At 33.5% G+C, this 24,420-nt stretch overlaps 1 protein-coding gene across 28 annotated transcripts in view; it reads left to right on the top strand.

Moving 5' to 3' along the window:
* Positions 1-24,420, top strand: part of cac (calcium voltage-gated channel subunit cacophony) — a 1,051,854-nt gene that overhangs the window by 512,890 nt on the left and 514,544 nt on the right. For 25 of the 28 annotated variants that reach the window (XM_069834011.1, XM_069834005.1, XM_069834017.1 and 22 more), the window contains 3 exons: positions 2,225-2,364; positions 15,993-16,096; positions 23,471-23,626. In XM_069834011.1, the coding sequence (XP_069690112.1) occupies positions 2,225-2,364; positions 15,993-16,096; positions 23,471-23,626 (400 nt within the window). Of the gene's footprint in view, positions 1-2,224; positions 2,365-2,772; positions 2,874-15,992; positions 16,097-23,470; positions 23,627-24,420 lie in introns of all 28 variants that reach the window. The other 3 variants (XM_069834018.1, XM_069833996.1, XM_069833993.1) reach the window with 1 other exon arrangement.

Below are 24,420 nucleotides of genomic sequence, written 5' to 3'. Positions count from 1 at the left end.
CTCTATATGCATTTCTGGATTCGCCCATACGTGCTACATGCCCTGCCCATCTCAAACGTCTGGATTTAATGTTCCTAATTATGTCAGGTGAAGAATACAATGCGTGCAGTTCTGCTTTGTGTAACTTTCTCCATTCTCCTGTAACTTCATCCCGCTTAGCCCCAAATATTTTCCTAAGCACCCTTAACTTATGTTCCTCTCTCAGAGTGAGAGTCCAAGTTTCACAACCATACAGAACAACCGGTAATATAACTGTTTTATAAATTCTAACTTTCAGATTTTTTGACAGCAGACTAGATGATAAAAGCTTCTCAACCGAATAATAACACGCATTTCCTATATTTATTCTGCATTTAATTTCCTCCCGAGTGTCATTTATATTTGTTACTGTTGCTCCAAGATATTTGAATTTTTCCACCCCTTCGAAGGATAAATCTCCAATTTTTTTATTTCCATTTCGTACAATATTCTGGTCACGAGACATAATCGTATACTTTGTCTTTTCGGGATTTACTTCCAAACCGATCGCTTTACTTGCTTCTAGTAAAATTCCCGTGTTTTCCCAAATCGTTTGTGGATTTTCTCCTAACATATTCACGTCATCCGCTTAGACAAGAAGCTGATGTAACCCGTTCAATTCCAAACCCTGCCTGTTATCCTGAACTTTCCTAATGGCATATTCTAGAGCAAAGTTAAAAAGTAAAGGTGATAGTGCATCTCCCTGCTTTAGCCCGCGGTGAATTGGAAAAGCATCAGATAGAAACTGACCTATACGGACTCTGCTGTATGTTTCACTGAGACACATTTTAATTAATCGAACTAGTTTCTTGGGAATACCAAATTCAATAAGAATATCATATAATACTTCCCTCTTAACCGAGTCATATGCCTTTTTGAAATCTATGAATAACTGATGTACTGTACCCTTATACTCCCATTTTTTCTCCATTATCTGTCGAATACAAAAAGTCTGATCAATAGTGGATCTATTACGCCTAAAACCGCACTGATGATCCCCAATAATTTCATCTACGTACGGAGCTAATCTTCTCAAAAGAATATTGGAGAAAGTTTTGTACGACGTCAACAAAAGTGATATTCCCCGAAAGTTACTACAGTTGGTTTTGTCCCTCTTCTTAAAAATAGGTACAATTATGGGCTCCTTCCATTGTTCTGGTACAGTTTCCCTTTCCCAAATAGCAAGTACAAGTTTATAAATTTCGCTATATAATGCAATATTTGGTCTATCATTATGAATTATTCATGAAGTTGCCCCGATATAAGTAATCTAAATTATTTCCTATTATTGTTGGTTATGTTGTATTGTAATGAAGTCATATTTAAATTAAATGTAAAATACCGTATTTCTCTTTGCATTTGAAATGGAATTTACAAATTGAATACAGTAGAATCCCGATTATCCGTCAATCTATTAACCGATTGGTGGATTATCCGACTGTCTTTCTCTCGGATTTTTTTTGTTACAGAAATATATGAAGTAGATAATGTACATTATATTAGCACGTTATTTTTTCTAGAGAGGGTTATTACAAGACTTTAATCCTTACACAGTACGTTCTACTGTTTGAGTTGTCGTACTGTATAACTTCTATATTAAATGTCGTCCATAGGTATGAAGAGAAATCATGTTGTGCTAAGTATAAAAAAGTACAAATAACTGAGTGGTTTAGGGAATGAGAAACTGTGGTTCATCTCAGAATACAACCATGTAAAATTTAATACAAATCGAGACTAAAGTGTATAAAGTATGTAAATATACAACTTGAGACCTCCACTATTCCTATCTTCTCACAGAAGTCATTACAAAGAGTTTTATTGCCCATTAAAAACTCGTCGTTAATAACAAGACATAAATCAGTGAATTTCTGGTATACTACCTAGCATGTTGAATGCAAGGCCATAGAGAAAATTATGAACGTGTAAGCATTATTCACTGAATTTACGAAAATGTTTTATGTTACGGATTATCCAATTTTTTTCGATTAACCATTCAGTCCACCCCATTCATTACCACGGATAATAGAGGTTCTACTGTAATTGAAAAATTAGTTAGGTGAAATGTAAACATCAATTGTCTCAATAGCTGATGTATCTTCAGTATAATTTTCATATGTAGTGATCAGTGTGTTTTTCATTTGAGTGATGAATATACATTTAATTTTCACCATTCTCTGTATTTAAAATTACTTTCTGTGTGTTTCAGGAAAAAACGGAGGTCTATTTCCTCGGTATTTTCTGTGTAGAAGCGTCCCTCAAGATCTTAGCGCTAGGTTTTGTACTTCATCCTAGATCGTATCTACGCAACATTTGGAATATGATGGATTTCGTTGTAGTTGTCACAGGGTGAGTATCTTTTTTTGACATAGTCATTGTTTAGATTTCTCTTGACATTTTCTTTCATATGTACTCATTTTTCTGTGTTCTTATTAGTAACTTTTTATTGCTGTGGAAGATTAAAGTTTTTATATTAGTTGAAACATCTATCTTTGTGTTTGATCTTCACTTCCACTGATTTCCATAATATTAACTAATTAAATAGTTGTTCACAGTGTTGTTTAATTTGAAAGTATTACAATACCGGTACTTTCATTTTAAATCTCAATATAACATTTCTTTTTAAAAGGTGTTCCTTGCATTTTAGAAAAACCATATAAATCAAGAATTTATTCTGCAAATAATGTGAAAATTTTAATGCTTTGTTGCTTTTACGTTGTTGGATAGCAGATGTGGCAACATTGTGGGTATTTTTAGGTCCATGACATTATTCGCCGAGTCAAATGTGGATTTGGATTTGCGGATGCTTCGATCTTTCCGTGTATTGAGACCGCTGAAATTGGTCTCAAGAATCCCAAGTAAGTTGGTAGCAGCTTCAGTGAGCGCACCAACTCAACACCAATAATTTTTCCCTATAGATTTAGTCAGATGTTGCCTTCTTATCATTATTATTATTATTATTATTATCATTATTATTATTATTATTATTATTATTATTATTATTATTATTATTATTACCATCTGTTTATGTTTATGATTGGAATGATCCCTATTAAATTTTGTGTGTTTTACTTAACTTAGGTGCAGTCCACAAAGCTAGATGGAGTATTTATATATCTATAATATACGTTTTTAGATTTAGATTATGCCTATAGATGTTGATGAGAAGGTTTGCCCATAAATGTTGTTTCATAGAATTTTTTAATTACTATTTTGGAAATGACGAAGAATTCGTTGGCATGTTGAGTTCGTTTTGAGTGAATTAGATACTGCATTACAGTATAATGGTTATGATTTTCCTAGTAGTGCTATATCCAGTAATGGTTGTCAGATGCCGATGTTGTTATTTTATGAACATTGATTTCCCTTAGGCATAAAATTTTATATTTAGGTATCTGTCTAGTTTGTGTTAGCAGAATGATAACAGGTCTAGCAAAATAAATTTAAATTGTTCACATTAATCACATACACAGAGCCAGTTGATAAAGCATATTTAACAGTAAATTTACGTCTGTAAGAATAATTCAATGTTAATATTTTAAGCTGTTATAAAGACATAATGGTCGGATAATTTAATAACACGTGACATAAAAATTGTTGGAATTAAAACAACATTTATGGAAGCCTGTTTTTACTTCCAGTTTTACAAGATTGTCATGTTACTTTGCAGTGGTGCTGTCTGCATAGTGTGCTCTTGTCGACTCTAGCCGACTGTTAACATTTAACTCAGTAATGGCTAGTGATCGTAGCAGTTGTTGTGGAGAGAATGGTTGTTCACATTGATATTTACCTTTGTTTACTGATACCTGGAGGGGGCTGTTCAATATCCACATGTTAGACATCAGAATTCTGAATGAACAATAAATTTGTCTTATATCAATTTGTACTATAATTGAATTGTCCAATATATTATACATTTTTATTTCAAAATATAATCGGAGTTCAAAAAATCTGTCATGAAATTTCTAATTTATGAAGCCATACATGGTTATCATGAATACTTTCCAAGTAAGTTTAACATTATATTAAATTATTCACTGTACATTTACATTGATTCAGTCACTGTATGTAATTAAATTGTAGTGAGTTTAGAGAATAAACTTGTATTTAAACCTAAATCATTGAAATATTACAATTTTTTCGAGTTAAAAAACTTATTCTAGCTACTGTATTGGAAAAATATTCATTTATTCATAATGTTCTGTCCAAGGGCAGATATTATATATCCTAATTTCAATTGTTCTGGCCCTAGTTTCAGTATTTTTAAGCTTTACTTTGATTTCAATTAGCCTACATAAGTAACTAGCCTACATGTGGCATTTAAAGAATATTAAATCTCTGCATATCGAAAAGCCATATCTGATCGTATTTTTCAAGCTCAAGAGTTTATTTTAAATATGCAGTAATGCGAAACGAACGTGTAAATTAGTTTAAGTTTTATGGATTGAAGTAAATTGACTTTTACAAGAAGAGAAATAATGAGCAACATATTCTAAAAGCAAAATGTAAGCCCAGATACACTTATTTATATTTTGAGACATTTAAAAGATACATAAAGTTCTTTAAATTTCATTGTAGGTGCCCTTAAAAATACATGTTAGATAAAAAATGAGAAAAAATATAAATAATTCTAAATAAGCAATGACTTACATGTCACTGACTACTTTGATTAAAAATAATGTGCCCCTAACACTCATGTCAAGAGATAGATATGTGACATGGGCAGCTATATTTACTATTATTCTACATTGGAGAACAAGAGAGTTAATTGCTTTATTGCCTAGAACTCAGCATTAGTTAACGACAACATATTTATCAGTATCAGTATCATATTGAAATCGTTTATGTATATATTGTCGCTAGCAAATTGTCTTCACTATTCTGAACTTTTGAAAATTGATGTTTGTCATAAACTTAATTATTATTATTATAAAAATTGTATGCAGGCCCTACATATACAGTGCTCTATTTATCGCACAATTGAGTATTTCCTTTCAAGTTTGAGCAATTTCCATTTTTATTGATTAAGAAAGTAGAAAGCTATGCAAACTTCACATAATTGAAGTACCGAATCATATCAAAGTGGACAAAATCCTGCAATAGATCTCAAAAGGTTTTAAACAATTATGTAAATCTATGCTTATGTCCATCCTAAGGAAAGTGTAATTTACAGGATAGTAAGGATATCTTAAAGGACATACGGATCATGAAACTATCATTCATATGTGTATATGTGTGCGTGTGTGTGTGTGTGTGTGTGTGTGTGTGTGTGTGTGTGTGCGTGCATGTGTGTATATAGTATATATATATATATATATATATAGTAAAAAATGTAAAATCAAGTTTAAAATAATCTTCAACCACATAATGCCTCAATAACAAGAAATAATAGTGAAGGTTCAGTATTTCGGTGCAAATTCACATCTAAACAAATAATAAGCCATCAAGTATTTGGGCTTTAAGATCAAGATTTCTCTTTTGATTCCAATTTGTTGCAGTTAGCCTTTGTCTTAATACAAAAGAATACGAGGATCCATCTTCCTGATGACAAATTACAGTGTAAAGCGAACAATATGGCATAGCATGGCATTCATATAGATTTCACGAGCTTCGGTATACCTTGCCTGAAAAAATAATGCTTTTTAGTTTCTCATTATATGAAATCCAGAAAGAAAGTGTGGTGCTTTAAAAAATAATTTTCGAAATTTTCATAGAATTACATGTTTTCAATATCTCTGATACCAAAGAAGTGGTTTTGGGGATGTCGTGTGTGTGTGCGTGCGTGCATGCATGTGTGCGTGTGTGTGCACGCGCATTTTTTTTTAATCCATTGGTCGGTTTTTATTCATATTCAGTATCTACAACTCAATTTATCTGGAAATGATGCACATGAAATACCATACTATAATTTTAGCACAAAATGAAATGATTACAATGTATGTGTAGTTGCTTTATACAAATTTGTATAAAATTAATTTTATTTATATGTGTAGCTACACAAATCGGATAATTTATGAATTACAGTAAGGAATGTCTTTCAAATGTAATCCAGAAAACGAAAGTTATCTTCTTATTTGAGTACATACTAAATTACTTAATTTGTGTGTCTTTCAAATGACAGCTCAAGAAAATAAACAATGATATTATTCGCAACATGATAAAAGAACTGAATTGTTACTCAATGCATAAAACGTATGAAGGAATACTATATTGTCTTCGTGACACGTATTATTTTATTAGATATATTATTTTTAATTAATGTGCTCATATACAAGCAGTTTAGATCTGAATAATGGTGTCCATATTTTGTTGCACTGAATTATCAAAAGACGTAATGTCCATAACAAATTTTTTTAATTAAATGCATTGTTCATCATATAGGCATCAGGCATGAAAAGCTTAACCAAGGCTGCCACATTCAAAATGATTGATAAAATTTGTTCATTAATAAATGGCACTGTTTATTTACTGTAAGTATATAAATAGATGCGTACTTTTTAGTTTTACATATATGTAATGACTCTATGAGCAGGTTAATAGATGTCGCTAGTGCCGATAAGCGTAGACCACTTTCTTTGTCAGAGACTATCCAGAGCAGTGAGGAAAGTGGGGAAAAAACCAGAGGTGGTATTCTACCCCAAGATTTTCCCCTAGCATACCTTGATTTAAAAAGGCATACCCCCTACCTATCTATTATCAGGCAATGCATCTCACTTGGTGATATGTGTCAGAGGAAGAACAATTGTTTCTATGCATCTGAAGTCTGACTAGTGTAATATGTAGCTAGTCAGCGATGTATGCAATGGAGAGGGGAGGGGAAGGAACTGGTCACCCTACTCCATTATCTCCTGGTCTAGTTGTCTCATAAGTGGTGCCTTCTTGGTATCACTTGTGAAGTTCAGACCTGTCTTTGGACAATTGACTAAACAACAACAATACAGTAAATTGTTTCGTGCAGTCAGTAACACGAATCTTTGAAACTTATGCAACACATTAAATTTCTTAATAAAATAATTTCAAGTTACTTCAGTTGTTTATTAGATTATTTTGCGATGTCCATTGAGACTTAGCATTTAAAATAATGTTAAAGCTTCAAAGTGCCTTACTTAATTATTAATAAAAAGTGCAACAACAACAAAAATGACAGTCACTAAACTGGCAACAATGGCCACCATAAGCTACAGATCACAGCCTTCTATACTTGAAATACTACCATTGTGAGCATTCCAGGAGTTGACAATAAATGTGTCTAAATACACGTTGAATACAGTTCCAGAAAGCTGTTGTTTAGATCTACGAAGCTGTGAAAAATGTATAAACAAATTTTTATGGACAACATTTTTTCAGTGATGGTATTTCAACATTCATATTTTGGTATTTTGTATATATAATAAAGGCATTTTCATACCACCAAATTCAATTTTATGACTGTAATTTAAGTCAAAATTAATAGCAAGGTAATATATGCAGTAACATACTTTAATATCATCTGAGAAGATAAGAAATTTATTTTTCTACATGTATTCCATACCGGCACATACCGTCTCACTTCCCTCACTGATCCAGAGTGCACCACAGGCAGTGAATCCACATAATAAGATGATGATGATGGTGGTAGTGGTGGTGGAGAATTGTTGACATGTCACAAGGGAACCAGAGTACCTGGAGAAAATCCCTGTGTTGCGTGGACCATGGGATTGTCCAACACAAGTTATAAATTCAGAGTACAGTGGATTTAAACCATGTAAGTCCAACACTCTAGCACTGAGCCACCATGATGCTTGGTATTATGTATATATAATAAAGGCATTTTCATACCACCAAATTCAATTTTATGACTGTAATTCAAGTCAAAATTAATAGCAAAGTAATATATGCAATAACATACTTTAATATCTGAGAAGATTAAAAAGTTATTTTTCTATATGTACTAATTATTTTGACAGAAAAATATAGGCGTATGTAGCTTTGTCTACATGGAGAAAGAGAGAGAAAGGGAGGACAGAAGTATTGAACTAATTTGCTTATATTGAAGTAGGATGTTTGTGATAGGTTTTGTTAATTATTTAATGATATGCTTTCATAGTTCGCTGAATTCAATTAATTATGTAAGTTACATAATAAATTTCTGAATCATAATTATTTAAACAACACATACTAGTAGCCATAAAATAACTTAATTATTTTAGATATTCTTTTAAGTCTTCAATTTCATACAGACTGTAGATTAACACTTATCTGTCAGACTATCATTTAATCAGAATGATCACGTGTAAACCTTTTTAATATTGAAATCAGAGATAGCCAATTGTGTCGCAACACTCTTTGTAACTCTCACCCAAGGTGTCCCAAATTGTGACATGCTACTGAGGTAGATGAAAGGTGGTAGATAAAATGAAGAAATTGGTCTCATTTTCCTCGGCCCCTTTTTCTTTACCTCTCTTCCTTTTCTTAAATTCACATACAGAATTTGTATTACATTTATGATATGATTATACATGACTGCCTGTTACAACATATTTTGCAATGGAAATTCGTTAGCAACTAACTATTTTAAGTTTTCTTTACATATAACAAAAAATATGAACGTTGATTTTAGAAAAACAGAGCTGTATGTTTGTTGGTTTGTGTTACATATAAATTGAGGGTGGGTTTTTTTGGCAGTAAGTAAAAGTGACATTGTTTTCATTAACAAAGAAAGGCCTTTGCAAATCTGCGTTTTTTGAATTAGTATTATTGATAGTTTATATGTATAAGTTTCATATATTATTCGTCAAAATCTCTTTATTGAATTTGTTATTTTAATACATTAACTTACCTTGTTATTGCAGTCATAAGATACAATTTGCCTTGTTATTTCATATGCATAAGAACATTGCAGATTCTTTCTAAGGTTGCTAAATGTAATAAGGGTTAAAATGTAATACACGAATATAAAATAATTTAAGAGTTGAACTTTATTTTCACAGTACAAGTCAAGTATACAATACATGTTATAAGAAAATAGAGCTTGTGTATTTTCTTGTATATCTCAGTACTTTTAGGTGGGGGGGGGGGGGGAATGTGACTTCTCAAAATCAAAATAAATCCAAAACAATGGCATCACCTTATGAGTATTGTTACAGCATTGCTTCCAAAATGTTTTCTTCACATTGATTTGATGACTTTACAAAGGAATATTTTATATCATCAGTCAGTATTCCAGCTCGGATTCATTACATTCAGAATCTAGTGCTTCTGACCTATGTGCAGCTTCGAAAAGTGTCTGATAGTACTGTCTGCTCCCTTCAGTGACATCTGAACATTTGTACTGACACTAGAGCTCTCTACTGTCTACATAACGAAACTGCGACACAGTAGTATTATAAGCTGTGCATGAGCAGTAAGACATTTCATACTCGCCACCTATGTGATGGAACAGCAAGATAAGTGCATTTGCTTTGTATTTTTAATGGTGGCGACTATACCGAGGTATGTGTTCATACATTGTTATTGCAGAGCACCTCTCAATTGACTTCATGTCTTCAATGTGATCTCCTAGATAAAACTGTATATACATTTTGTACATTAGTTTACTCATAATTCCATGCAAATATGATAAATATTTTAGACACCATCTTAAAGGAATAACAAGGACTAAGTAAATTTAGTAATATTTTGTGATGTAGCTTGTTCATGTATTGAATAGTTATTTGTATAGTTTCCCTTGGCATTGAATACATCACTTGGTTAAATATTGACAAAATATGAAAATATATCATGTACATATGGCCGCCGGGTAGCTCAGTTGGTAGAGCAGCTGGCTACGGACTGGAAGGTCAAGGGTTCGATCCCAGGTGGTGACAGGATTTTTTCTCATTGCCAAACTTTCAGAACAGCCCCGAGGTTCACTCAGCCTCCTATAAAATTGAGTACTGGGTCTTTTCCGAGGGTAAAAGACGGTCAGAACGTGGTGCCGACCACACCACCTCATTCTAGTGCCGAGGTCATGGAAAGCATGGGGCTCTACCTCCATGCTCCCCAAGTGCCTTCATGGCATGTTACAGGGATACCTTTACCTTTACCTTTTACATATGTATGTATATATCTGTGTGTGTGTATGTGCATGTGTGTGTGTGTGTGTGTGCGCGCGCGCTTTTTTTTTTTTCATATCTTTCTTCCATCATACAGAGTTCATTAATGCTAAGGCAATTACTGAAACATGATATGTCAGTTAAATTATTAAATTAAGGGTTCCAAATTAATAAATTAGAGTAATATATTTGTTCAGACAATTTTGGATATTTTAATCGTATTACAATATAACAACTCTATGAGCTGGTATAACTGTTTATCAAAGGGCTAAGAGGAGATTTAGCCCCCTTGTTCTCCCGTTAATTCTAATCATGGTTAAGTATATTGCATAAAACGCCGATGAAGTAAAATGAAATACCGTATTTTAATAAGGTTCTGACTATTTAAACTGATACAATTGATCAATTAATCGATCAATTGCATGAATCACTAGTCCTCAAACGTAAACCACACTTGTAGTACTAAGTAATAAACCTGTATTTTTAGTATTTCATTTCCATCTCTCTCTTCTTGCATAATACATCATTTTCTTGAGTCGTTATAATACTTTATTTTATTATAATATGTAACCTAATGAATAATATTAAAGTAATACACGATTGAATGGAAATTATTATTCTTCTACACTTCTATCATAAAATACATGTTTAAAATTGTAATTAAGTAAAGTCTCAAAATAGTTCACATACAGATGTTAAATGGTACTGCGTCGTCACAATAACAAGTACTATATTAATATCACAAATAACAACATATATTTAAAATGTGGTAAGATAATTATGAGTATTTTACTTCGTTTAAACCACGCAAACTGCAGTCCTATTTTTTGTGCGTAAACAGTAAACATTGTGCTCAGTAAGCTTCTGTGCTCAGTTACTTACAATGAAGTAATGCATTCCTTGGATTTCACAGAGATAAAATTGGCATTGGGGATCAATTTGGTTACAGTACACTTTAATGGAAATCAAGAGCGATGATGAGTATAATATTGAATAGCTACCCTGCGGGGCCCTTGGTCTGGCATTCATTCTTGATAAAATCGCTTGATACCGACCCAGATTTGATTTCCAGGCCAGTTTTCTCGTCTTAGTATTAGTTAGATGCTTGCTCATAGTTACATTTAATATAAATTCTTTATTATCCATAAATTACCAGGCCGTGAGATTGTTGTAAGTTAATGTTTTAGATGACTATAGAGTAATAATTAATTATTAGCTTAATTTTCCTCTTTCCAGGAATTGCGTATTTACGTTGGTATTGGTCAGCGGCATGTGGGCAGCTTTTAGTGTACTCCAGTATTGCAACACTATTACTCTCTGCTAGTTTAGTGAATTAGTGTTTAGTCGTAGTGCGTTTGATTGGTAATGATTGTAACCTGCAGTCCTTTGTGGTCAAATCTGTTAACCCATGAGATCCACAGCTTACATTTGGCTCTCGTGCAAATGATATGAAAGTAAAACAGTTTTCGAGAGAATGTGATGTTCTGATGTGGAGTCCGTAATATGTGAGCTTAATGCGATATTTACATTTGAGGTACATTATATGTAAGTTATGTAGTTTATTTTAAAAGTCCTCAGACATTTATACATGATAATACAGATTATGATGATTATAAGTAAAAAAAAAAATTACAATCACTGTCTGCATAATCTTCCACTAAATCATTTACTTTTTCCAAAATTCTTATCTCTAATTATGTAACTTTACATTGCTTGTACGTTAAAACTTCCTGTCTCTTTTCATTCTCAAACTCTTCTTTGTTCTTCACCACTTGCATACCAGATCCCAACAGTGGGTAGAACATTTCTTCCGAGTCTGAGTTTTATTCCTAACTAACAATGAGTGTTAAATGACTATTGTTGTTGCATAATTGAATTGAAATAACTCAGGTAAGGTGTCTTGCATTTAATATACACAACAGATAGAACACAATAAAAAAATATTGGTACATCATCAAATAGTTACGTAAAAAACTGAAATAGATTATGAAGGTAATACATTCTAAAAAAATGAAGCTTTCAAATTGACTGAAAGTCATGTATTTTTTTTTTTTAGTGAATGAAATATGAAGAAAGACCAAATAATAGATAAATCAAAGAATGAAGCAGAGAGGTAGCCTTTTACCAACGTTTTACGAGGGGGATCCAGGAAATAACGACCATTTTGTTGTAATAATTAAAAAAATATATATTTATTTGAAAAAACAAAGTCTGTTACATAACTGAAGCTTCCTTTACTTCTCTACATAATCACCACCTACATTTAAACATTTGTCGTATCTGTTCACTAGCTTTAGAATTCCCGTGTTATACTCCTCTGCCGCCAGTTCATTAAGCCAGGTGTTCACAGTCTTCTTCAACTCTTCATCACTTCCAAAACGCGTACCACCCAGAAAGTCTTTCAGCTTAGTGAAAAGGGAAAATCGCTAGGAGCAAGGTCTGGACTATAGGGCGGATGATCAAAGATTTCCCAACCGAATTGATCCAGCAATTCTCGAGTTGAAGCAGCAGTGTGCGGGCGGACACAGATTTTGTGGTAGCCAAGATGTTGCGACACAATTTCACCAAGCAAAGAACGAGAAATGTCAGGAAAGGCAATATGCAATTCGTCGAGTGATGTGCGCCTGTCTTGCAAGATTCTGTCGTTCACTTTAGTCTTCTGTGATGAGTGATGGGCGTCCGGGTCGAGTTCATCGTGGACATTTGTTCGCCCATTGTTGAACATTTTGCACCATTTTCTCACATTTCTTTCATTCATTACAGTATCACCATACATTTCTTTCAATTGCCGGTAAATTTCTGCAGGTTTCAAATGTCGGGCATTCAAAAATCGAATCACACTCCTCACCTCACAGTCGGCGGGATTATCAATCACGTCGTTCATTTTGAAGTAACACAAAATGCACAATGGCGACTTGTTGCAACCAGTACTCACAACATTATGAGAACACATGTTAAGGAAGCCAGTTGACCTTCAAACAAGGAAGGGGAGTCAGCTGCGTGGCGGATATGCGCGAACGGTCGTTATTTCCTGGATCCCCCTCGTATTTAGATTCAGAGAAATAAAAAGGAAAATGATCAAGGTATTAATATTGTGTAAGGAAAACACAACGTATGATCTTGATCACTCAAGTAATGATTATTATAAGAAAACAAAATTAATGGCATTCCAAACAAGTTAGGTATTTGGTAAAATCTATTTTTTTTTTTAAACTAATGGCAGCTACTTGACTGTTTGTCATTCACCCATATGAAGACAGTTGCATATACCAATTTACCGACAGAGTCATTGCCCAGGCTGGACCATAGGAGTCTGGTCTATGCTACACTTGTGATGAGATGAGATGATGGAGATTTGTTGGGATACCACAGAGGAACCGGAGCTCCCGAAGAAAACCCCTATGTTACCTGGACTACAGATTTGTCCAACACAAGTTATAAATCGGAGGGAATGTTTAGGATCGAACTCAGATCCACAGTATTATAAGTCAGCATTCTAGCCACTAGACCACCATGATGGCATAATAATGGAAATAGTCCCCTAGATCAATTATCAGAGCCAAATGGTCAATAGATCTGCTTAATAACATTAGTACTTCCAAAAAAAAATAAGAAAATGGTTACATATACTTTCAACATGGGCAAAGACTACAAAATACAGTGTCAGGTGCTCCACTCTTTATGCTATATGATAGATACAGGGAAGCTAGAGCACAAATTGTTACTCTATAATTGATTTTATTGGAGTGAAAAATGGCAAGTTGTAGCCAATTTAAGTGAACACCATATTTTAACGTTTTGGTGGCTACTTCATTCACACACAACCTCCAGAATGTCTGGAGGACCACACCTGCTGTTGGTCGACGGGTCCATTGGACCTAGCTGGGAGATCTTGTTGATCACCAGCTTTCCCTCCTTAAGCCACTGGAGGACGATTTTAGTGCCATAGCAGGTCAGCACTAGGAACAGAAAAGTAGAAAGAGGAGGAAGGAAAGGGAAATGAACCCCTAGGCCTCGAATGCTCTAATGCCATCGGGATCGAAGAAAGTAAGAGTTCAGTCAGAGGACTGGATAGGAAAGGGTAAAGAGGGAATTAGGTATTGGTTAGAGGAAAATTATACCAAATTCAGTCATTAACTCATCAAGCTGACCAGTGCTAATTGATGAGTAGCCCCTCTCTTTAGTTCAGCTTGTAAAATTATGCTTACTAACAGCTGCACCAAGGGAAGGTAGGGATGGGACATCGGGTATTTGTCCAGGTTGGTTCCTTCAATGGGAAGGATTAATGTCTCCCCCCCTGTATCCGACAGATACCCTTTTGCAGCCTCACTCGATAAAAGAATTGTATTCCAATGGATACCATCCCACTGTGGAATCCTGGGAAACGAGAATGTGGATGCTTTAGCAAAGAAGGGCAGCACTGCTACTTACAGACCTGTTACTAAATCTACATATTACTCTGTGAAAAGATTTATTAAATCTACATACTTAGACTTCAACAAACAAAATTTGATAACACAATCCCATGGGAAAAAATGGAACTCTCTGCATCAAAATCCACAGTTAATTCCCGATTTACCACGAAAATCGCCTGTAGCTGCATTTAGATTGGCAACAGGCCATGATTGTTTGGCCAAACACCTGCATAGAATTGGAATATATCAGTCCCCTAACTGTCCATTGTGCAACTCAAACCAAGAAATGGATTCGGAGCACCTCAGAATCTGTGCTTCAGTGGCTGGTCATGATGATATCTTTGAAAAATATTGGAGTGCAAGAGGTCAAATGACTTTATTGTCAAACGCCTGGCATTAGAAAACAACAACAACGACATAATTGATTTTATTGTGTTTCTGTGGATTTGTCTGTATTTTATGGACAATGATACTGTCAAGTCCCACTGTATTTAAATGCATAAAATACTTTCCTGCAACTAGTAAAGGGAAAATCCTGCACCATAGCTTCGTGGTCTAAGGAGTCATGCCTTGGAGTAGCATTTTGGAATAAGCATTAATTCAAGTCTTGATAGGGAAAGAAATTTTCTCATGAAATATCGGCTAGAGACATCATCATGCTGACCATATACTACCCCTGTACTGGTTAAGTGATCGTTCACCTCTATTGAGCATGTGGATGTGGCAGATATTGGCCCTCCATGACCTTTCGCACAATGAATTTATTTTGTATTTCTAGAAAAACCACAGTATACTATTTGAAAAATGAAGATAAAAATGACAAAGAAAAGAATATAACAAATATATAGAAATAAATATTCATCATCATCATCATCCAAACAAGTATAAGACCCAAGGCCATTATAGTCTCAGTGAGTCATTCTCGGTCCACATTTGTTTGGGATGGCCTAAAGATCTCTTCCCTTAGGAATGGTATTGAAGCATGGCTTTTGGAAGTCTGTTCCGTAAAATCTTAAAACTTGAAAAAGAACAATATTGTTATTCAAACTCCATTCCTGATTACTTATCGGTACCACATTAGCTTATTACACTATTTATCAATTATTTTCTTTCATGTGGAATGTTTTACACATACACAAACATACACATTTATACATAATGCTTACCACTTCAAAAAACCCAATAAAATTTACTAGATTGTCTGTAAATGAAGACCATAAATAATTTGATTCAGCCAAAATTGACATACATACAATGTTTGAAATGGTTTAACAGTTTTGACTATGAATGTGCAAATTTTAGGTATGGAGTTGGCAGCCGTGAATGGAGTGTTAGTGCTAACTCTTTAACAGTAGCTTATATTTGCCTAGTTTTGTCTAGTTTAGAGATAGATCTAGTCTAGTTGAGACCTAGATCTAACCTATTTATGTATTAGTTCTTAGTATTAGTAGCAGTTTGTGGTAGTGATAGGAAGTAATTGCTTCCACAGGTTCATTACACTCTTCCCTTATAATGAAGATATGGACATGGACCTCCGTACTCTCAGAGCCATTCGGGTACTCAGACCCCTCAAACTGGTGTCGGGAATACCCAGTAAGTAACAATTTCCTATCATGTGACGTGGCTCTATTGGGAAGTACAGCAGCCTTACAGTACAGTGCCACTGTCTAGTAAATTGATTATATTAAACATTTTATACATGATGTCATATTGCAGAAGTAGTGAAATTGGTATGTACATGAAATTTGAAACAATTATATTTCCACGATCTGAGATTATGCTATTCCTTTAGTTTCCTTTCTTCCAGAAAAAAAAATTGCTGTTAAATTTTTCATGCATCGACTAACTGATATCAGTAATAAAATCTTTGAAAATGCCAAATGTGTGTTTTTTAATAGGTTGTCCTAGAAAATCTGAGTTTAAAAAAATATATGTAGTAATAATAATAATGCATAAATAAAAGAAAAAAGATAAATTTGCGAATTTCTTTACTTTAAAAATTCTTATTTTCTTTTATAAAATGTTACACTGTACATTGTTACACATAACCTCAAATTGTTTTTGACATTGAGTAAAGTGATGCACTTTTCATCCCTGTTTCTCGTACATAAGTAAATTCTATTGTTGAGAAGGGAACTAAGAAAATTATGAGAGTGTAAAGACTATTATTTCAGTACTTATACCTAGTAAAAATATAGTATAACTAATTTCGTGTTTCTCTATATTCAGAAATTTCTAAACAGTAAAAATTTGGTATTGCTATAAAAAGACTGCAAAGTCAATTAAAAATCAGTTTCATACAACTTATATTACGATAAATAACTGCCACTTCATCTCATTACTTATGTATGTTAGCAGCAAATGTACATAACATAGCTGATCCAGAAATTCATTCACATGCATAGGTGATATAATTTCTGAGGAATATTGTATATATTCTTTTTAATGGAAGAACTACAATCTCATAATTATATTATACATAATATTCCAATATGATAAATACTTCGATTAAAGAATTCAAAATGTTTGTGAGTAACATGCAAATATTAAGATTTTTCTTCATGAATAGTGTAATGGATCAATATGTTACAAGTGTATGCGATGCATTTACTATTAACTCTTCATACAAAAAATCAAATATATAGACTGATATACTTGCCTGCCAATCCAGAGTTGCACTTGAGCATGGGTTCGATTCCCGCTTTAGCTGATCACCTAGTAGGGTTTTTTCCGAGGTTTTCCCCACCCTTAAGGCAAATGTCAGGTAATCTATGGCGAATCCTTGGCCTCATCTCGCCAAATACCATCTCGCTATCAACAATCCCATCGATGCTAAATAACCTAGCAGTTGATACAGCATCGTTAAATAACGAAGTAAAAAAATAGACCAATATAAAATTTATTTTTACAAAATACAGGCAGCCTAACGTCCTCTGTGACCTTGTCCTTACCATGATGGTTGTTGATGGACTCAAGATTCGAGGGTTCAAACTCAGATGAGGACAATGTCTTTTAAAGGACTATTAAATCCTTATCATGACTTCCTTCAAGAGGGAATTAAAGCTATGGGTCCCATGCTGCATATTTATGACACATAAAAAAATACTGTCCCTGATACAGGTTTCCAAGCAGTAGACCATTTGTCTCTCAGATTGAATATAGGCATTGAATAATCTTTGCAATTGAAAGCATCGTTAAATAAATACAGTATTATTATTACCAGGGAACGGATTTATATGGACTAAAAATATATGAAATATGTAAATATATATGTAGTTATTTTTACCAAAATATGGAATTAAATATGGATTTTTACCAAAATATGGAATTAAATATGGACTTAAAATTATAAAAAAATGACTATGTACGTTAAATATTGGTACATTTTAATCAAACTAAACAAAAAATATAATGGACGTACCTTATCTTCCAATGTAGTTTCAACAAAACACAATTTTTATTGTCTGTTACCATAACAATAGGTTACAAACATTTCTTTCAAGTGCTGAAAAGTGAATCTTCTTCTATTGTCTCTGAGGATAGATTTATACTGACTAAAAGAGCGTTCGACGTCACAAGAAGTAACTGGTACATAATTCAATTTCACAATGTCTGCTGGGGATAAGTCCAAGTTAATCTTCACTGTTGATTCACCACTCATCACAGCAACAACCTTTTGTAGTTCTTCATATCCAGGGTTTTTTGAAAGTACAGTGTCCACCTTAGCTCTTACTGCATCTGCAACTTTACCTCTACCACGATTCAGTTGTTCCACAGTACTATTTATAATTTCAAAACTTTCAGATAGTGAAAGGTGCCTATTTTGGAGACTTTTGAGCGTTTTTATGATGCATGAAAATGTATGCTGAATGTGAGCTAAGTCATTCTTCACACTTATGTCACAGGTAACTGTTTTCGCAGTATCAATTGAGACTGCATCTTCAGAGTCCAATGCAAGGAGAACATTGTTAATAGAGTCTATATGTTCGGCATAATATTCAACTGCTTCTAGCCATGTACCCCATCTAGTTAAAATTGGCTTTGGTGGCAATGGAATTTCAGGGTACATTTCTTTCAACACGTTAACTCTACTGGGAGCTTTGAGAAATACTTTTTTCACTGATGAAATCAACAAATCTACTTTAGGGAAATTGTCTCTGACCACTTCTGCCACACGATGAAATGCATGCGCCACACAAGTAAAATGAGTCAATTTAGGATATACAACAGATAATGCTTGTCCAGCTTTGACCATATAAGGGGCAGCATCGCTAATAAAGAATAACACATTATCGTACATAATACCCTTTGGCCACAGGATACCCATAGCTTCGTTGAACAGTTTAACTATAGTTTTGTTATTGCACTTTTCTAGAACATCACAATGTAAAAGAATTCGTTCAGAATATTGTTCACTTAACAAACCGATAACTACATTACCAACAAGTCTACCTTCTTTGTCGGGAGTCTCATCAATGGAAACCCAAATTGAACTATCTTTAATTTCATCTCTTATCTTCTGTATTGTCTCATCGTAGATGGATGGAGCATACGTCTTCCTAAGTGTTGACTCATCCGGGATTGTATGTTGAGTATATTTTTCAAGGAATTCCCTGAAGACCTTATTCTTTAGTTTGTAGAGAGGAATATCAGCAGAGATGAGAGAACGGCACAGGTCGATGTTAAACTCAGATCTTACATTCGATGTTGTTGGTTGTGTTAAAAACAATTGTCTCTGCTTGGAATTTAGTTGTTTGTTGGCCTGATGTTTACTAGTTGTAATGTGTTGTTGCACCAGGAACTTTTGTGTAGATGATACTGCACACTGACACAAATTACAAAATAATATTTTATTGTCAGTTGATAAACCATCTTCTTTAAATTCTGAAATGTAACTTGTTAGTTTTGATTTTAAATTGACTGAATGACGTACTTTTGGCATATTTACCGTCTTTATAGTATGATTTACAAAACTGAACCTATGTGTACTCTGACTGGCATTTAACTGTTGAGCTGCACAACTGAAGTCTGTTAAAAATTTTAAATTAAATTAATACAGTTTTGTAACTTACTTTCCCATTGTTGATAGGACTGCTAATTTTCAAATAACTCTGATGTTAAAGGGATTACTGAACATGTGTTTAAATCTCTATTGTTGAAATGTATTTTTAAAAGTTAATGGAATTTTGTTTTGTTTTATTGTTAAACCTAATATAATATGGACTGTTTTATATGAAATATGGAAAATATATGGAAATTAACGAAAATATGTACTAAACTCTAAAATATGGAAAAATATGGAAAATAAAAGTAGGATTTTTCAACCCTACACATTGTGAAACATAAAGATAATGCAAAATATAAATTATATTAGCTTTATAAGTAAATATGTATTTACATATAAATCCTTTCCCTGATTATTACTACTCTATTATTATAACTACTACTACTACTACTACTACTACTACTACTACTACTACTACTACTACTACTGGTTAGCACGTCTGGCAGTGAAACCAGGTGGCCCGGGTTCGATTCCCGGTCGGAGCAAGTTACCTGGTTAAGGTTTTTTCCGGGGTTTTTCTCAATTCAATATGAGCAAATTCTGGGTAACTATCAGTGCTGGACCCCGGACTCATTTCACTAGCATTATCACCTTCATCTCATTCAGACTCTAAGTAACCTAAGATGTTGATAAAGCATCATAAAATAACCTACTACTACTACTACTACTACTACTACTACTACTACTACTACTACTACTACTACTACTACTACTACCACCACTACCACTACCACTACCACTACCACTACTATTATTGCCATTGCTACAACCACTACCACCACCATTGCTGCAATCACTGATGACGACTACTACTACCACTAGTACTACCATTGTTACAACTACTATAATTACTACTACTATCATTGTTACTACCATTATGACTACTCTTCCATTATTACAACCACTGTGACTGCTACCACTACCACCACCATTGCAGCAACCACTATGACTACTACTACTATTACTACAGCCACTGATTACTACTACCATCATTACAACAACTATAACTACTACTCTTTACTACAACCACTATGATTGCTACCACTACCACCATTGCTGCAACCACTATGACCATACTACTACTACTACTACTACTACTACTACTACTACTACTACTACTACTACTACTACTACTATTGTACTACTACTACTACCACCACCATCATTGCTACAACCACTATTACTACTACTACTACTACTACTACTACTGCCATTTCTATAACCACTATTACTACTGCCACTACTACTACTACCACCATCATTGCTACAACCACTATTACTACTACTACTACTACAATTACTACTACTACTACAGCTACTACTACTAGTACTACTATCATTGCTACAACCACTGTGACGACTACTACTATTTACTACAACCACTATGACTGCTACCACTACAACCATTGCTGCAACCACTATGACCATACTACTACTACTACTACCACCACCACCACCACCACCATCATTGCTACAACCACTACTACTACTACTACTACTACTACTACTACTATTACTACTGCCATTGCTAGAATCACTATTACTACTGCCACTACTACTACTACCACCACCATCATGGCTACAACCACTATGACTATTTCTACTACCATTGTTACAATCATTATGGCTACTACTATCATTATTGCTACAACCACTGACTTGACCACTACTACTACTACTACTACTACCATAATTGAACCGGAATATTAAGAAACCCCATATGTCTAGAAGACTAAACTTTGAGGAGATATGAAAAACATCTCAGATCCTAGATTTGTGCTAAAATTATTTTTTACGTAACACTTTAGCTAAAATGAATGTTGATGGGAATATGTGGGGTTTCTCTTCATAATATAATATCAAGAGTCTACATGTTTAGAATACGAAATCATATATAACGCAATTTTGTAAAAAAAAATGGACATCTGGAGTTTATCAATATTGTGATTCAATTCCTACAACCACTATGTATGACTACTACTACTACTACTACTACTACTACTACTACTACTACAACCACTATGACTACTGCTACCACCCTTGCTACAACCACTGTGACAGTAATTCTATGATATAATGTTTACAAAATAGCTGGGTCTACATCTAAATAAATATGAACTTATGTTCGTGAAGATGTCCCTGTCATATTTAATTATTTTATATCCATAGTCCTCTTTCATTTTAAAACTGTAAAGTCATAAAAACGTTTTCCCCATTCCATTTCATAATAGGGTTACTGAAATCTGATAATTTTGCAATGTAAGTTAGTCTGCTGTCACGTGGTGCTAGAAATAAAAATACAAGTACTTCAAATGCTTTAAAATTCACTTTTAACTTATAATATCACGAATTTCTTCCACAGTGCATTACAGGGAACAGCCAAAATTGAACAAACAAAATACTTATCCTAAAAAAGAAGATATATGTTTATAAATTCGTTACCTGTTATTTCTACATTGAAAAAGATTTAAAAGTTTCTGGATTCAAAATTTTTATTCTTTCAGTCAAATGTCCTAATTTCGACTTCTGTTAATAGATTACTGTTAGAATATAGATTTAATACACATTATCATTATGTCTTCTGTGTTTAAAAATCTCTATAATTCTGTGACATCGATGCCACATATTATGATTACTCTAAACCCTCTTTTGAGAGAAGAAATTGTCTGGAATATAAAGTTTATATTGCTTTAACGTGTTAAATACTAGGTTAGATACCTTGTTGATTAGTTTCAACCTGTGGGCTATCCTCAGAACTGAGTGAGTTCTGAGGATAACCCAAGATTGAAACTAGTCAACAAGGTACCCTAACCTAGTATTTAACACATGAAAGCAATATAAACTTTATATTCCAAGTGATATAGTGTTAAAAGTTGTATAATCAAGATATATAAGAAAAAATTGTGTTAAAATGAATAGTTTTAAATGAGACTGAACAAAACTTTGGAATTGTATCTAGTAACATGTGAGCATGACAAACAACATGTGAAGTGATATTTATGAGATAATTTTCAGAACTAATAAATGAGGCTTCTCATCCTTCAAAACACAATTCTTCTGTAAAGGTCTGTTCTTATATGAAAAAAAAATGTAGAAGTTCATAACTGATACATAATGTTTAATTGGAACTAGTACTGTGTCTAATTTTATTTGAGTACTGTTCAACAGTAAGGCTCTTTCATGTTTACAAAATTACAGGTTTAGAATCTCAACTATGAAGATTATGTTAATTTATCCATTTTTCCTCACCAAGCATTAAACCTTTCAGCATATATTTTTTAACATTTAAAGTGTTTAACTTTTTCACGCACTAATTCTATAACTCATTTTTTTTTTTTTTTGCATTAATACCTTCAGTAATTCCAATATGACAAATTTTTAAACTTCTAAGATAGAAATGTTTTTGAATAACTTGATGAACATCTTATAGTTGTAGGCATATTTTTTATGTAGTTGCGAAATGCTTACATTACATTATATTAAGTATGTGCAATTTAAACACAGTTACAGTCTGAAATATTTCATATAGGTAGTTAAATTAAATTGGACAAACCAAAATTTGTTTAGTGGCAATGGCAAGTAAACTGTGCTGACTTATAAAAGCAGTACAAATACAGAAAAAAAAAACTAAATTTAATTATTGTATTATTGTTTAGATGAAAGTAACAGTAATAAATCTGAGAATATGCTTGCTTATGAACTGCTGTTTAAGACAGCTAATTTAAGATGCAACTTAGATTTATGTGTTCATTCATCACTTGATATATTTTACATTTCTATGAAACGTAATGAAAAGAGGTCCGGTGAAGCTCTTTTATGAACCATTATGATAATAAAAGTCTGGCAACTAAGAAATGTCAACATCCAAGCGAATCTGAATATGCTGTTTGTTTGATGTGCAGGCCTGCAGGTGGTGCTCAAGTCGATCATCAAGGCAATGGCACCACTGCTGCAGATTGGGCTGCTGGTGCTGTTTGCTATTGTCATCTTCGCCATCATCGGGCTTGAGTTCTACTCAGGTGCTTTGCACAAAACGTGCTATAGTGTCGAGAACTTGGGTGAGTTAGAAAATAGCTTTTTTTATTGTCATTAAAGCTATTACTTTTCTGTTTACTAAACTTAGTCCAGTTACATGCTAGGTGAGAACAATTAATTTCTTGGTGGAAAAAATCCTACATGTAGATTCTGTTGAATGAAGAAGTAAAGTGGTTAGTCCTAGTTAGTAGATTTATTGCATTAAATTATATATGGAAGACAAAATTCTATCTACAGACCAGTGGCGGCTCCTTCATATTTCTTAAGAGGAGGAAAGAAATTAACAGCACTAAATGACATCTTCTTGAATGAAACATGCTACAAATTAGCCTACATGCATACATGTAAGACCAGGTAGTGTTGGGGTTGGCCTTCCCTTCTATATAGCAATAATCTGTTCTTGTAAACTGAGTTTCCTAAATTGTCCAAAATATATTATAATTTCACTTCCATTCATTGTTGAATAATTGCGCAAATTAACAATTACAAGGAAATTCACAATTTCGTAGCATTTTTCGAGCACACTACAGCATCACACGTGTTGGAAGAGACTAGCTACTAACTCGTAACCGGAACCGTTTTACGGAAAAATGGAAATGGGAATGGGAAATAATCTGAGGAAAGCGAGAACACTGCACCCACCCACGTGGTCTGTATTGTCACATGTACATTTTACAAGTTCAGTATCACATACTTTTGAAGAATGTCAGTTCTTGTAAAGTCATACTATCATTATTGTTCAAAGCTGCCGGTGGCCGATTAATTTTTATGTTAAAAATGGTGTAGTTTGGAGTACCTACTTTCAGTTTCAAATATA

This window comes from Periplaneta americana, chromosome 8 (genome assembly GCF_040183065.1).
Source record: "Periplaneta americana isolate PAMFEO1 chromosome 8, P.americana_PAMFEO1_priV1, whole genome shotgun sequence".
Classification (NCBI taxonomy): domain Eukaryota; kingdom Metazoa; phylum Arthropoda; class Insecta; order Blattodea; family Blattidae; genus Periplaneta; species Periplaneta americana.
The sequence above is the reverse complement of the archived record's forward strand: the minus strand, read 5'-3'. Positions and strand labels throughout refer to the sequence as shown.